Raw genomic sequence first — 16,867 nt, 5'->3', positions numbered from 1 at the left:
ATGACCTATAAAGCCTTAAACGGCTCAGGACTACAATACCTCAAGGACTGCCTCTTCCCTTATGAACCTACCCGGACCCCGAGATCACCTTCTGAGGCCCTCCTTCGTGTGCCTCCTCCTCAAGAGGTCCGGAGGGTGGCAACATGAGAATGGGGCCTTCTCTGCAGTGGCTCCCCGTCTGTGGAATGCTCTCCCCAGGGATGCTTGCCTGATGCCTTCATTATATACCTTTAGGCGCCAGGCAAAAACATTCCTTTTTAACCAGGCCTTTGGTTGATTTGATTGACATCCTATGCCCTTTTTAAATGTGGGTTTTCTTGGGGGAGGGGGTTTATTGGGTTGTTGTTTTTATTATGCATTTTGTGATTTTATATTTTGATTTTATTTTGTGAACTGCCCTGAGACCTCTGGGTATAGGGCGTTATATAAATTCAATCAATCAATCAATCAAACATAATCATAATATGACTAAGCCAGACGCAACTGCTCACTCATATTAGTACAGTGGTACCTCTACTTACGAATTTAATGTGTTCCGAACGCACATTTGTAAGTCGAAAAAAATTGTAAGTCGAATCCCATAGGAATGCATTGGGAGAAAAAATTCGTAAGTCGAAGCAACCCTATCTAAAAATTCGTAAGTAGAAAAAATCCTATCTCAACTGCATCCAAGATGGCGGACGGAGCTCCATTCGTAAGTAGAGGTACCACTGTATTTAGCAGGATTTTAAGGGTGTCCCCTCCCTTGCCCCTGGTGCCAAGGACTTCCCCCCACCCCCCAGGCCCAAGACTTACAGTTCTGGTCCGAATCTTCTATCAGTATCCTTAGCTTCTGGACGCAGAGCTGTGAAGAAATGACGCACAAATTAAGATACTTTTTTTTTTTTGCAAGAGGCAGAGAGCATGACACCTCCCACCTCCCTCAGCAATCAAGGGAAGCCCTCTGCACTCCAGCAAAATTTCAGCTGCTTGCCGCGAGGGCTGGGAGGCCAAGATGGGACTGTACCTGGATGCTGGCACTGTGGTTGGGCATCCCCGAGGAGAGAGAGATCAACACTGGAGGAGAGGGGAGGGGAAGGAAAGGGAATTTAAATTGGTGTGGCGCAAAACACACAAGCCAGGAGGGGTAAACAATAACGGCGTGCTTGACAATGTCTTTCCTTACCTGCAATCACTGTGTTCACACATTCGTAAAGCAGCGACATGGCGGAAGTGCTGAGAGGGGGAGAAAGAGAGAGTTACTGCACTGCGGAAAGCCCGCAGGAAAGTACAGTGGAACATCAGTTTATGAACACCTCGGTTTATGAATTTTCGGTTTATGAACGCCGCAGACCCATCTGGAACGGATTAATTCACTTTCCATTACTTTCAATGGGAAAGTTCGCTTCAGCTTATGAATGCTTCAGTTTATGAACAGACTTCCGGAACCAATTGTGTTCATAAACCGAGGTACCAATGTATTGCAACATTGCACATTTATGGAGCACAAAGGCTATGGGCGGCCCACTAGCCAGGTTTTACCTCTATGTTTGGAGATAGCGTGAGACTTTAGGACCACCAAGGGCTTTTCCCACCTCCCCTCCATTCCTAGCAGCCTTCAGAAAGGAGTTGGCTGCCATGAGCATTAAGTGCATGTGATGAACTAAGTGGAAGGTTGTGAGTCATGGGAGTGCGCAAATTCAACGGGGCTTAGTGTGATTTCGGCTGCTGGTTTGCTAATGCTGTTAGCATTGTTTTGTGGATTATGAGTGCTGCAGTGCTTTGTGAATCATATATTACGATTTTTTTTTTGTTGTGGCTGTGCTGTTTTAGTTTTTTTTAAAAAGTTCTTTTGTTAATAGTGATTGTTTTGCTGATGTTAAGTATTCCATATGATTTGTGTTGTTCTATTATTTGTTTGATTTGCATACCGCCCTTCATCGTAAGATCCCAGGGCAGTTCACAGAATAAAATACAGGATAAAAACATGAAAATTAAGTAAAACAAAGCAACAAAACAGGAATGCCCTCCCCCTTCTCACAAACACATTTAAAAGGCTGTAGAATATTAATCGTCCAAAGGCCTGGGAGAAGAGGAACGTTTTTGCCTGGAACCTAGAGGTGTATAATGAAGGCACCAAGCGAACCTCCCTGGGGAGAGCGTTCCACAAATGGGGAGCCACTCAGAGAAGGCCTGTTCTCGTGTTGCCACCCTCTGGACCTCACATGGAGAGGCGCACAAAAACGGGCCTCAGATGATGAATGGGTCATTTTATATAGGGAGAGGCAGTACTCGAGGTATTGCGGTCCTTATCCAGTTGTTGTTGCTTAGTGTGAGCCACTTTGTGAAACTGCCATCTTGACCGCTGGACCTGCCCTTGGTCTCGTCTGCTCCCTTCACTGGAGCCTATCTTCACATGGAGGAGAGGTTCCTAACTCACCGAGGGTTTGAGACCCATCGGCTCCCCTTGCTTGGTTCAGCCGGCTAGTCAAAGCCATTTCTGGGATTGTGCCCGCTGTTGCATTTCTGACAGCTTCCAGGAGCCACGGGGGAGAGCAGAGTACAGGGTGGGGAACAAAGGTGGACCTACCACCCCAGAAGGAACATGACGTGTCCCCCACTTAGAGATGTAAAATTTCCGGAAATTTTGAAGCTCGGAGACCCCCCCCCTGGGGGGGGGGGACGGAAATTTTCGGAAAAATTGAAAAAATGCTACATTAGCACTTCTTTTTTCTATTCCAGATTAAAAGTCATTCTGTTACTTTAGAAACATAAAATATAACTATGGATAATGTTAATGGGCATAAAATTATCACAACTAGCATATTAAAAATATAGTGTATCCAAACGGGAACTGAAATTTAACTTGTCATTCATCACTGTTTGCTATGCAACACACTTACTCCACTTCCCATGTTTTGCCCATGAGACCTTATGTATTTCCTCACACTGATGTGTGTGGTCTGTTAACCACTTTAGCTACTACTATATGCTTAAATTAGTTTGTTTCACTTTTTAAAGACTGTTTTACAGCATTTAATGTTTAAAATATTTTCATTTCGTTTTTTCTTTCATAACACTTCTCTGATTGGCACAACAATACATATACTTTAAGGCCCTTTTTGTCGCTCTATATTTTCTTCCAGTGCTTTGAGGCCTAGTGAAGAGGAACAGTACCAATGCATACCACATGCATGCAAAAACAAAACTGAAACCTTTTTCTTTTCTGGTGACAACAGCACCTCCTAAAGGAAGAAATGCACAGTATCTTGTTCTTGCATTGGAGAGTTCAGTTTGTAACCTAGGACCTGCTTGTCCTCACAGAAATTAGAATAATCTGATACCATACATAGTTTTTAAAAATGATTTATAAAATACTTGAACCCCTTATCTTAAAATATTTTGTTCATCATGTTAAAATAAAACATTCCATAATCTATTTTTTATTTTTCCAATTTTTTTTGGGAAAAAACAAAAAAGGCTTCAGGAAAAAACCTGTTTTTTCCAAATTTTTCAGGTTGTTTTCCAGGCTTTCACATCTCTACCCCCACCAGAGGAGCAACTCCTCCTGTTAACACCCCCAGCTTCCAATATTATAGGTTCATTATTCAGCAAAACACGTAATTTTTCCGTGTATAAGACTAGGTTTTTCCCCTAAAAATTGATGTAAAAAATAGGGGGTGTCTTATACATGGGACCATCTTCCCCCATTTTCTTAAATCTGAGTCCCCCAAAATAGGGAGCGTCTTATACATTGGGGGGTCTTATAGATGGAAAAATACGGTACGCCACTTAAAGACTATCTATAAAATCCACAGACATGATAAAACTAGTAAAATATAAAGAAAGGATGTAAACAGTTTCAAAAGCCAAGATGTGTAATGACTACATGTCAGGATGGAACATTTTTAAGCACGATAGAATCAAGGCAGAGAACAGATGCTGTCTTGCTAAAAGATTGGAATGTGGAACGAACATGGTGCTGCCCTGGGGGGGGGGGGGATAGTCAATTCTGCAGACCAAAGCAGTGGGAACATGATGGGGCAAGGCCAGTCCTACTAATGAAGTAGCCCCGAGTTGTGGATGGGTTTTATGTGTCCCCTTGAATCTGCCCCACTAAAAAGTCACCAGACAGCGCAGATCTTTGCAGATCTATATTATTGGAAGCCAAACGGTAGCTACTTTGTTGGGGACCAACACTTTTCAAATTCTCACAAGCAATCGAGCAATCAGCCTGTGTGCCTTTTCAGGAACCATATGAATTAGAGGTTTAAATATCATGATTTAGAAATCAAAATGCCCCGTGTTTTGTCGACTGGGTCAAACAAAAACCCTGGCTGAAGGTCAGTTCACTCTGGTTGCTTCCCCAGGTCAGCACATGGGCTGTCTGTTTCAGGAAGCGCAAAGGTGTTCTGACCACTGGCTTTGCAAGATCCACAGCAGACAACCCGCCCCAAACCATAGAGAGGTGAGGGAGAATGCAAGGGATGAAGAGCTACAACACGCTTTCCACAGAGCTAAGGAGAAAGGCCTAGAGCGACACACAACAAGAGGCAGAGCGCCCTCTTCTGGTTCCTGTTGGAAGGTGGCTATTTTAATGGGGTGGGATCATAGTGCAGATAGGGGAGGAGCCAATCTACCCTAGAGGAGTGGGGGGGGGGGAGAGATGGCCAAGCTCCATAGGCCTGGCACCAATCACCACCCAATTTGGCCACATCTAAAGAGAATCCAGAAGTGGGGACCATGTGGGGATTTGTGCAGCTTTGCACACTTAGGAGAGGAATGGGATCGCTGTGAGGTGCGAGAAGTAGGAGGAGCACAAAGGCAAAAACAGAACAAAAACAAAAAAACAACACCCGCCCACTGCTGCATCAACATCCCAGGTGGCAATCCCCCCTCTTCCAGGACCGCATCCCACAGAGCAGCCCCCGGGGCTGAGGTCCACCCAGTGAAAATGGTGGCAAATGCACACACAACCTGATGCTAACCTCTTTTGGACTAAAACTCCCATCAATAGTTAAGCGCTAGCTAGAGATACGCACATCTCGTTTTTTAAAAAATAGACAACGGCAGCAGCGCCTAACCAAGTGGTTCCCAAACTCCCTGCCCCACTTGAAAAGGGTCAAGGGGGCTTGGTGGACCGCAGAATGATTTGTCAGCTGTGCTAGATCCGGGGCTGATCTTTAATTGCTTGTTTCACATGTGCGCTGCTGCAGGCCCCCGTTTGGGAACCCCTGATCTAATCCATGTTGCAGAACTGGCACCTGTTTCAGACGCCGTTCTGCAGGCAGCAAGTGAACAGCTCTGGGAAGCAGGGATTAGGTTTAAGCAGTGCGGCAGAATGCTGAGCCATTAACTTGTCCATGGTATAAAACCATGTCTTGATTCCCACCTAATGCTAAACCATGGTTTGTGCAGCTACAGTTTAGTAAAATATGGCTTGGCGTGCGTTCATGTGCTTAACTATGGTGTTTCTACCGCCAACAAACTACAATCTGAAACCATGTTCTACTGTTGGGTTATGCACTTTGCTCCGTTTTAACTTCTGGGGCAGGGGCGGGAAGCTGGATCCTTACCCCAGTACTTGTGGGCAAAGTTTGACAGGTGGGTGGGGCTGCTCAACCGCCAATCCCCTGACCTCCCAATGAAGCCAGGTGACCTTTTTTTTCTTTTTTGCCTGCACAGGTCTTAGTGAGAGCTGGCAGCCACTTCCAAACCTCCTTTCAAAGGGCTATTTCTGCATGGAGCTGCAGGGCTCAGCGGACACTCCCTGTCAGCAGGGCCCTCAAACCTCCTTCCAGCTTGCTAAATGGTTAGATTACCTGTTTTGTGGGCAGGTTCAATCTCTGCCAGCATCTCCAAGTAGGACTGGGAACTGTCCCCTCTGGAGAGCCTCTGCCAACCAGAGCATGCAGAGCAGGCAGCTGGAGGGACTAATGGTCTGGCTTCGTATATAGCAGGTTCCTGTGTCCCTCTCTCACTGACAAGCTAGCACAGCGTAACAGTTAAAGGACCTGGGAGAGACCAGGGCTCAAATCCCCCACTCAGCCCCCAAGCTCATCTTGGGGAGCACTCACCGTCTTAGCCTAACCTACTTACAGAGTTGTTTTGAGGATAAAATGGGAAGAGATTGGAGAACCACATTGGAGAAAAAGGTGGTATATGAATAAAACATGGTGGGTTTTTTTTAATAAAAAAAATTAAGCCAGGGTTTTCCCTGCCCCACACTTAAGAAGAGTTTGGATTTGAAATCCCGCTTTATCACTACCCAAAGGAGTCTCAAAGCGGCTAACAATCTCCTTTCCCCTCCTCCCCACAACAGACACCCTGTGAGGTGGGTGGGGCTGAGAGACTTCAGAGAAGTGTGACTAGCCCAAGGTCACCCAGCAGCTGCAAGTGGAGGAGCGGAGACGCGAACCCAGTTCCCCAGATTACGAGTCTACCGCTCTTAACCACTACACCACACTGGCTCTTAACATTGCACATGGTGCCTGGTGCAAGGTAGGTGGCTGTGGCTTGGGCAAAATGGCTTTGTGGTCCAAACTGGGGCAAAGGGGTGGGCCGCGGGACAGAGCCACATCCCCTTCTCTAAACCACTGGGTACTCACTACTGGCCTAATCTAAGGTGGGTCACAGCAGCAGCACTCTGACCATATGAAACACATGGCAAAATAATAATAACAATAATAATAATAATTTATATGCCACCCACCTGACTGCAACCACTCTGGGTGGATTCCAACAAATTAAACGCAATAATAATAATAATAATAATAATAATAATAATAATAATAATAATAAATTGGTCTCAAAACACGTTTGGGTTAAAAGGCAAGTCCGGGTCTGAAAAAGTTGAAGGCTGCTCATTCCAGACCAACCCCCTGCCACCGCCATCTTTGAAGTCGGCTGGCTCTGCTCCCGTTAACACAGAATCAAAGAACGGTCAGGGTTTGAGCGTCAACTGGGGACCCTGCAGGGTTTTCTCGGCCAGTAGCCCCCCACCCCACCCCCACCTCTGGCCCCAACAGCTACTCAACTACAGCAGAATTAGGGTGAAGAAGAGAGGGAGGAGACCAGAGCACGGGGGTGGTGGAGTTTGGGGGGTGGGTTTGTGTTTGTTTTGAAGTATACATACTGTCCACTTGGGCGCATTTCTTGGAAGAGGACAAGTTTTTTATCTTTGGTGGGGCTGCCATGAACTCTACCCTCTTTGGGGGATTGGAAGAGGGCGCGCTGGCTGTTCGGGGGAGAGAAAGGAGGGTTAAGTGGAACACTTCGCACAGGATCTACGTGTCCTTTAAAAAAAAGGATGGGGGTGCTCCCGTGACAAAGGTGGAGAGGGTGTGCTGCACTTTTTATAAGCCCCACCCCCGCCCCAATGGTGACAGGAAGCTGGTTAAGGGGTGAAGAGTGTCCTGGCAACCCTGTCCCGGAAGCAGAAGTGTGTGCTTTAGTGCAGTGATGGCGAACCTATGACACGCGTGTCAGACGTGACACGCAGAGCCCTCACTGCTGGCACACACACCATTGGCCCATTCGCACTGTTGTTGTTGTCCCCCCCCCCTTTGTTCTCCCGCTCCTCACGCTACAGCTTGTCTCCAGTCAAAACCGAGAACCTTTGTTGTTGTTGCTGGTGGTGGTGGTAGCTAGAGATTTTTTTAAGCCTTTCTGTGCTGTTTTTCTGGCGCTTTGGCAGATGATGATTGGGTGTAACAGCATTCATTTTTTAACCCGTTCTGTGCTGGGTTTTTTGGTGCTTTGGCAGACTATGTCGGTGCTGCGTGTTAGTTCCAGCGAAGGTATCATTTGTCATTTATTTCTGTTCTCTTTCCCCTCAAAAAAGCACAGCAGCTTTGGGGCAACCCCCCCCCCGCCCAAAAGCAAAGCAACTTTGGCACCCCCACCCAAAAAACCTCCAAAACTTTGGTCAGCAGTTCCTTCCAAAAAGCTCAACAACTCTGGGCACTTTGTGATAAATAAGGGTTTTTTGGTTTGGTTTGGTTAAATAATTAGTTTTTGGTTTATTAAATACAGTTATATATTACAATTATACATTTTTGTTGTTTAAACTATAAATATCACGAAATTATGGTTTTTTTTCTCGAAGTGACACACCACCCGAGTTATGCTCGGGTTTTTGGCGAATTTTGACACACCAAGCTCAAAAGGTTGCCCATCACTGCTTTAGTGGAAACACAAAGGCGGGGGGCTGGAATTCTTGGATATCAGCAGCTGAGGCGAGAGAGATGCTTTGCACAAATGGCGTAAGGACTACAGTGTTTCTCCAAAAATAAGACAGCATCTTATATTTATTTTTCCTCCAAAAAACGCACGGCGGCTTATTTTCAGGGGATGTCTTATTTTATTATTATTAAGTATGGTACAGTTTAACCTACAAGGTTAAACTGCCTATCACTATGGCTTATTTTTGGGGTATGGCTTATTTTCGGGGTATGGCTTATTTTCAGAGAAACACGGTAGCATCGCCATAGAATTGACTCACTCACCTGTGTATGAGGTTGGTGAGGGGCTCAATGAGCTTCTTCCCTAGCCTGGGTTCCAAAGGAGTGAGAGCACCAAACTGCAAGAAAGAGAGAGAATGTTTGAATGGCCGGATGACAACAGCTGTCCTGCAGGGTCTGAAGGAGTGTCTCCACCCCCATTGTTCAGCCCGGACACTGAGGTCCAGCTCCTAGGGCCTTCTGGCGGTTCCCTCCCTGTGAGAAGCGAGGTTACAGGGAACCAGGCAGAGGGCCTTCTCGGTAGTTGCACCCGCCCTGTGGAATGCCCTGCCGTTAGATGTCAAGGAAATAAACAACTGTCTCGCTTTTGGAAGACCCTTGAAGGCAGCCCTGTATAGGGAGGTTTTTCATACTTGATGCTTTGCTGCGCTTGATGTTTTCAATTTGTTGGAAGCCGCCCAGAGTGGCTGGGGGAATCCAGTCAGATGGGAAGCAATTAACTAACTAACTAATCCAGCCAGCCTGCCAGCCCTTTGGGGGGGGGGTGCTTCTCCCCAGACCACACCCTCTTTGAGTTCTTTTTGCCCCGTCGGAATGCGTGCAATTGAACATAGCCCAATTTACACTGCGTCTGCTTTGCCCTCTGCTTTTGACAGCCTTCTCCTCCATGAATTTTCCTGATCCCTTCTGAAAACTGAACATAGGAGCAGTCCTGCTGGATGAGGCCGAAAGGGGCCCATGTAGTCAGGCGTCCTGCCCTCACAGGGGCTGAACAGATGCTCTAATGGGAAGCCTCAACAAAGCCCTGCCGCTCATCCGGCTCATAAGGAGACTCTCTCCAGAGCCTGAAGAGGATGCCCAGGAGCTCCAAACCCGCAATGCAAACGGAGTCACCTGTACATAAATAAAATTCGGGCCATGACAGAGTATACGGCAGCCTCCCCCTGCACAGCCTTGCTCACATTTCAGCCTCTCCCAGAATCCTTTGCAGCCTGAGAGTCAAGAGAACACTTTGCCACCACCTCCCCACACAAACCAATTAAGCAGGCTGCCTACTGTGGCTGCTCCTTTCCTCTCTGTTTTGCATCAACTCTTCACCTCTTAAGTGACAGAGTGTGAGTCTTCACACTACCAGCGAAGTAAGCCACCTGTACTTGCCAGCTTGATAATTTTAATGAGGACCCAGTTGTTGGTGGACGAAGTCATCAGCTTAAAAAAGAGCGGAGCAAGGGAAAGGTAGTTTTTCGGGTTGCGCCTGGCCAGCTCGCAGATGACGTTCACGGCGGCTGACTGGACACCTGGGGGAGAGGGGAGGAATAAAGGGAAGAGGGGGGTCTGAGTGAGTTGTGGAACAAAACTGCTGAAGGATTTAAGACACGTCTTCCCCGTAAACTTAAAGCACCAGGGTATCACTTTAAACAGACATGGCTTCCCGCAAGGAGTCATAGAATCAGTTGGAAGGGACCCTGTGGATCATCTGCTCCAGATCTTTGTGTTGCCGGCTCCTTAGTGTGTTGGCTGCAGTGTGTAGGTATGTCGTGTGAAGACTCCCTGTGCTCCTCCCGGGGCTGGACAGGGGTTGGTTTAACCTCCAGTTTGCTAGTAAAACTGATGCATGTCTAAAAGGTGTGTCACCGACATTTAAAGTTTGGAAAGCTCTGATCTAGTCCAACCTCCAGCAATGCAGGAACACACAGCTGTCCCATACAGGGATTGAACCTGCAACCTTGGCGTTATCAGCACCATGCTCTGATCAACTGAGCTATCCTGGGAAAAGTAGTTTGTTCAGGGTGCTGGGAGTACTTAGGAGAGCCCTGTGCCCCTCCCAGGGCTACAATGCCCAGAGCGCTTTCAACAAGGAACTCTCCTCCCAGGGTTGTGGCAAGGAGGAGGAGCAGGAGCAGCTGGCTGGTTTCACACTGGTTCTCTGGGAGCAGCTGGTGGCAATGGAGGTGCTGGTTGGGGCTGAAGGGAGTTGTGGTCCAAACCACCTGGAGAACACCAGGTTGGCAAAGGCTAGCCTACCAAAACGGGGGACGGGATCTGGTTTGGCGCAAGCAGTGAACCTAACAAAGTGCTTGGCAATGGAGGTGACTGGGGAAAAACAGGAGGCCTGGTCCTTTGATTCTTCAATTAACACCTCCACCTTTTCTCGTGTTCCCTGTATCCATCACCTACATTATGCCCTTGTTGTTGTTGTTTAGTCGTGTCCGACTCTTCATGACCCCATGGACCAGAGCTTGGTCAAACTCATGTTCGTAGCTTCGAGAACACTGCCAACCATCTCGTCCTCTTTCTTCCCCTTCTCCTTGTGCCCTCAATCTTTCCCAAGATCAGGGTCTTTTCCAGGGAATCTTCTCTTCTCATGAGGTGGCCAAAGTATTGGAGCCTCAGCTTCAGGATCTGTCCTTCCAGTGAGCACTCAGGGCTGATTTCCTTCAGAATGGATAGGTTTGATCTTCTTGCAGCCCATGGGACTCCCAAGAGTCTCCTCCAGCACCCCCTGCATCTCAGCAAAGCCCTTTTCAGTTTTATTTAACTTGATGGATTTATGTGCCACCACAGGGTTTTCTTTAATTATTTTAAAATTTGTATACTGCCCTATACCTACAGGTCTCAGGGCGGTTACAGCACAAAAACCCAATATAAATACACAACATTACAGTGGTACCTCGGTTTAAGTACACAATCGGTTCTGGAAGTCTGTACTTAACCTGAAGTGAACTTTCCCAGAGAAAGTAATGGAAAGTGGATTAATCCGTTCCAGATGGGTCCACGGAGTACTTAAACTGAAAGTACTCAAACCGAAGCGTACTTAAACCGAGGTATGACTGTACATGATAAAAACAAAAACAACCCAATGAAAGGCTACCTGGAGCCGCTCCCTCCCCCCCCCCAAAAAAACCACACACAGTCTTTGCAATCTTCTGGATCCTGTTTCATCCAGCTTACTAACCGGGATCTGGGTCTTCCAACTTCTCCTTAAGGCGGGGGAATGCAGGGCGAAGGGACTCAGGGTATTTCAAGAACACTTTGTACATGATTAACACTGCCTTCTTCCTGATGTAAGGCTTCGTGTGAGACATCTGTTGGGGAGGGCAGGGAGAGGAGAAAAAGCTCAGGTTTTTTCCACAACAAGGGCATCAAGGTCTCTTCTTTTGCACCACAGCAAACCAGCATAGCCATCATGGCTATCGGACATTGATGATCTTCTCCTCCAGGGATTTGTCCAATTGTTGCCATCTCTTCAAAACTATTCAACTCCCATTGCAAATCAGGTTTATTATCAAAATTTACAGACTTTCAGCTGTTTGCAATGAGCAAATAAAACAAAAGCAATTGAAATAGCTCAACACAACGGTTCCCCCAAATTCAGCTGAAAATGCAACTTATACTGGCTTCTCCAGTCTCACTATTATTCAGTTCCCTGAATGGAATCCCTCACAATAGCACAAATACAACAGGTGTTGTCTCAAGCACACCTGATGTGCTTGAGCTGGAACACATGAAATACCTGAACCGGCTAGGGGTTTGCTGAGTGTCAAATTTGGCTGCATGTTAGAAATATTGCTAAGTCAAGAGAATGCCCCAAAAAGGTAAGAGATGAGAGCCCTTCACAAACAAGGAGTCTGTAAATTTTGATAATAAACCTGATTTGCAATGGGGTTTGAATAATTTCGATTGCAACCATATCCTTTTGAGATGGTTCTTATGTACTCAAGGAGCAAAGCACAGAGCTTAGTTGTGGGACAAGGACTTCTGAACAGCTTTTAAATCCCCAATGGCTTGGCAGAAGAAAGAGCAAACAGCGCAACAATTGTAGACCAGCAACTCCCCCCCCCCCCAAGCCCAACTCACCAGGGTCATGATGTCGTTGGCCAAGTCTCTGGCCAGATCAGGAGTCACAAAGCAGGACAAACCAGTCAGTGCAACACCGGTGTCATACTGGTTGGGGCTACTCAGGTCCTAGAATAGGAGGGGAGATGGAAAGGAGTGCCGGGGGGTGGGGAGGGGAGAGAGGTGTGGGAAGAGGAGGGAGAAGAGTCCTTAGTTGAGTTCAACCTAGAAAGACGGTCTTTATATCCTGCTTTTCCTCCAAGGAGCTCAAGGTGGAGTACACAGCTCTCCCCTCCCCTTTTTATCCTCACAACAGCCCAGTGCAATAGGCTAGGCTGAGAGTGAGTGACTGGCCCAAGGTCACCCAGTGAGCTTCATGGCCGAGTGGGGATTCAGACCCTGGTCTCTCCCAGGTCATAGCTCTAAGCTCTGACCCAGTGTTTCTGAAACTTGGGTCTCCAGATGTTTTTGGGCAACTCCCATCACCCCTAGCCAGCAGGACCATGTGGGGAGATCTGTATTCTAATGCAAGTACAGTGGTACCTTGGTTTACGAACTTAATCCGTTCTGGAAGTCCGTTCTTAAACCAAAACTGTTCTGAAACCAAGGCGCACTTTCCCTAATGAGGCCTCCCACTGCCGGTGCCCTTCCATCGTTTGGATTCAGTTCTTAGACAAAGGTAACGTTCTCAAACCAAGACACTATTTCCGGTTTTGCGGAGTTTGTAAACCAAATTGTTCTTAAACTTGTCTGCCCTTAAACTGAGGTACCACTGTAGTAGCTAAAGACCGCTACTGTTAGATTTTTAAAAGCTGTTGTTTAAAATTGTTTTTACATGTTAGTTTTGATTTTTGTTATTTGTAATATGTGGGCTGGAGGGCTGGTTAGGTGCTGTAAGGCAGACTCCCTACAGGGAGCCAGCCCCCATCATCCTAACGTCCACCTCATCAAGTACAGAGAGCACCAGTGGTTCTGAAGCAGCCAGAGGGGGAGGGGGAGACTCAGAGAGGGAGAGAAATCAGAGTGAGGAACAGTGGGAAAGCTCGGAGGCGGAGGGATGCAGGCAGACGCTTGGGAATACTGCAGAGCCAGGGAACCGACTGCTGAGGGAGGAAACTGAAAGGGCATCGCTCCTTCCGGTGCCAGAAATGAGGAGAGCACCGCAACGCAGGTCAAGGGGGTGGCGTTTTGGGGTGCCCAGACTACTTTGCTGGCGTAGGAACAGACGTACGCCATTGCCGGATTCTGATTCGGGATGAGAGGTCATGTTTTAAGCTGTCTCTACACTGTAGATAATTAGCACAATAAATGTATTTGAAGACAAACTGGACTCAAGCGGAGTTACTCTATTGTTACTATTATTTTTATTCATTATTTATACCCCACCCATCTGGCAGGGTTTCCCCGGCCACTCTGGGCGGCTTCCAACAAATACCAAAATACATTAAAATATCACAGATTAAAAACTTCCCTAAACAGGGCTGCCTCTAGGTGTTTTCTAAATGCCAGGTAGTTTATCTCCTTGACCTCCGATGGGAGGGCGTTCCACAGGGTAGCCACGCCGACCCTCTGACAGGCGCTTTTGTTGGGGAGCGTAATTTCTATAAGTTTGCACATATTAGTATTAGTAATTATTTTCATTATGTATTTTGTGCTTTTGTATTGTAACTTTTGTGTTGTGAACTGCCCTGAGAGCTATGGGTATAGGATGTTTTAAAATTTAATCCATCCATCCAATTGAAGGGCATGACCTACATTTCTTAAGTCATAAGGAAGAAAACAGGCAGGTGGTCTAGCAGGAGGAAACATAGCTCTTCTGGGAATGGCGACACTCACCTTTCGGATCTGGTTCGTTGTCAGCATGATGACGTCGGTCCCTTCGTGAAAGCACTGCGAGGCTGCCAGGTACCCAATCCTCTGCAGGGTTAGGAAAGAGGGAAAGCGAGTCAGTATCCAAGGCGCTGAAAGGGACTCATTGCCACCGCGTGCAGGAATGGTAAAAAAATGTATTCTTAAAAATGGATGTAATCTGGCCCAGGACCTTCATAGACTATTCTTAATGTTATTCGTAATTTTTATTTTAATGTTATCCTTCATTACCTTAATTTTATATGTCTAATGCAAACGTTGCTATGTTTGGTTTTAATAAATAATTTTATAATTTCAAGCTTTCATGGTGTCTTATTTACAACAACGTCTTCCTTCGCTATGTTGTAGGGGGTAGGTAGAAATATAGATACATCAAAGAATGCAAATTTGTCACTCCATCTTTCTGTTTGTTCGCTTAAAAGGCAGGAGGTTTCCAGAGGGGCGCTGAGTATTTTTTTTTTCATTTTCTGGAAGAATTTGGCAGACCAAATAAATTTGGGAACCTCTATTTTAGAGGAAATATGTTTCCACGGCAGCTGCCAGGAACCCCCTGGCGCCTTTGCCCCTCCCGGCAGCCCAGGTTCCCACGCAGGCCACTTACTTTGAAGGTGTACTTTGAGGCGCTCATGACTTCGATGATGTTGAAGGCTGCCCAGCTGATGTCGTAGCCCAGCATTTGCAACTGTGAGGGGAGGAGGAACAAAGGCCAGAGTGTGAGTCTTGGCACAGCAAGGGCAGAGGCAAGTGTGGGACATTCCCCGCCCCTCAATTTATAATGATTAGCAGGAGAAAAGGCATCTTGCCTTTGTACGTGGCACCCAATATGCTTTTGACCTAGGCCAAAAGTAGTTGATGGTACAGGATCATAGGATCGTAGAACTGTAGAGTTGTCTAGTCCAACCTCCTGCAATACAGGAATCTTCCCTTGGGGGTTTCCTCCCACCAATCCTCTGCATCCAACCACCTATGACAGCCAGATACGAGAGGACTGGAGGGCCATATTCAACCTGTACGCACATAGGCCTGAGGTTTCTTACCCTGCCCAATTTGACACCCCTGCCAAGCTCAATGTCACACCCAAGGAATACAGAGAGATAAATCAAAAACTTGACAATTCTGTATGTCATTTACGCAAATCCATTAACCATAACGTGCAGCATTTCAACAATCTTTAATACATGAAATCTTAATTACCGTATTTACTCAAGTCTAATATGCAATCAAATCTAATGCACACTTTAATTTTCACAACGTAATTTGGCCAAAAGGTGAGCATTAGATTTGAGTAAATACGGCAATACATACAATGACAAAATAAAAATGACAGGTGCAACAGCGAGACACCCGGATTTCAATCTGTTTCATGCTTGGCCCGAAAAGGAACACTTAAGTTACATATAACATGCTTGCAATAACCTCATTCAATGCAACCCTCGTACAATGTCATTTTTATATTGTCACTGTATATATTAAGATTTTAAAGAGTTGTTAAGTTTGCAATTTGACACCACCTCACATTCCATGGAAGTAACACTGATACAGGAACACAATGTATGTTCCGCCGCTGGAGGCAGCAGATACCAGTTGCTGGGAACCACAGGAGGGGAGAGTGCTGCTGTGTTCAGATCCTGCTTGTGAGCATCTGGTTGGCTTCCTTTGAAAACCAGAAGGGCCACTGGCCTCTGACCCAACTGGGAAATTCTCAAGTTCTTCTGTTTACTCCCCACCTCTACTATGGGTTAGACAGAATTATGGGATGCAGTCGGGAACGAAGAGGGCCGCCTCACCTCGGGAGGCTCCTCGCGGAACAGGCTCACTTGCCTGCCCCGCAGGCTGCATGGCAGTAACCTGACCCACAGGTGAGGGGAGACACTTACGTAGGTGAGCTTGCAGACAGCATTGGCTTTCACGGCAATGTTATCCTGCTTCAGCTCTTGCTTGATCTCATCGATGCACTGAGAGATGTACTTTGCCTGGAGGGATGGAGAGGAAGGAGTTGTGGGTTAAGGAAGTCACTGGAAATCTCCAGCTCAGGCAGGATTGTCCCCAAAGATCCAGTACCTAGCGCACATTTCATTCTTAGGCACAGAAAGTTCTGTCTGGCCTCCCCAAGTGCGCATGTCACAAAAAGGATGCTGCCTTGTGCCAAACTGGTCCATCCAGCATAGTACTGTCTGCACTGGCCGGCAGCAGCTCTCCAGGGTTTCAAGAGGACACACCTAGCTCTACCTGGAGAAGCCACTGGGGATTGCCAGGTGACATCCAAGAGCCGCCATCGCACCGCTAACATGATATAAATTTTAGGGCCCCCCTCCCCTTTGTGGGTCACTAGCAGATGTGGATGCAAAAGGCAACTAACGTTCCCTCTCCAAAGGTGTTGCACAGTTACTGATTTAGACTTCGTTAATTAAGCCTCCTAAAAGCCAGCTTTGCATGATAAAGCAAAGTGTGATTTGGGAGGGGAAGGAATGGGAGACAGAAGAGAAGCGGAAATAATTTAGGAAGCGAGTCAAAGTATCGCCCTCTGTGTACATGGTTCCTGCCATGATGCTGAAGCCTGCACTTCAAGGGGAGGTTTTGTGGGGTCCTGATTTCATCATCAGTCATAATAATCATTTTATTACTTGTACCCCGCCCATCTGACTGTTGGAAGCCCTACTCTGGGCGGCTTCCAACATATATAAAAACATAATAAAACATCAAACATTGAAACAGCTTCC

General features: G+C 46.8%; 1 protein-coding gene across 1 annotated transcript in view; it reads right to left on the bottom strand.

The window, feature by feature from the left end:
• Positions 1–16,867, bottom strand: part of AP3D1 (adaptor related protein complex 3 subunit delta 1) — a 56,028-nt gene that overhangs the window by 29,859 nt on the left and 9,302 nt on the right. Inside the window, exons 2-11 of the mRNA XM_035117870.3 lie at positions 16,025–16,120; positions 14,749–14,829; positions 14,115–14,195; positions 12,300–12,407; positions 11,398–11,527; positions 9,600–9,739; positions 8,487–8,560; positions 1,166–1,215; positions 1,007–1,056; positions 796–844 (exon numbers count right to left, since the gene is read on the bottom strand). Coding sequence (XP_034973761.2) covers positions 796–844; positions 1,007–1,056; positions 1,166–1,215; positions 8,487–8,560; positions 9,600–9,739; positions 11,398–11,527; positions 12,300–12,407; positions 14,115–14,195; positions 14,749–14,829; positions 16,025–16,120 — 859 coding nt within the window. The remainder of the gene's footprint in view (positions 1–795; positions 845–1,006; positions 1,057–1,165; positions 1,216–8,486; positions 8,561–9,599; positions 9,740–11,397; positions 11,528–12,299; positions 12,408–14,114; positions 14,196–14,748; positions 14,830–16,024; positions 16,121–16,867) is intronic.

The sequence above is a fragment of the Zootoca vivipara genome, chromosome 6 (assembly GCF_965207765.1).
Source record: "Zootoca vivipara chromosome 6, rZooViv2.hap1.1, whole genome shotgun sequence".
NCBI lineage: Eukaryota > Metazoa > Chordata > Lepidosauria > Squamata > Lacertidae > Zootoca > Zootoca vivipara.
The sequence above is the reverse complement of the archived record's forward strand: the minus strand, read 5'-3'. Positions and strand labels throughout refer to the sequence as shown.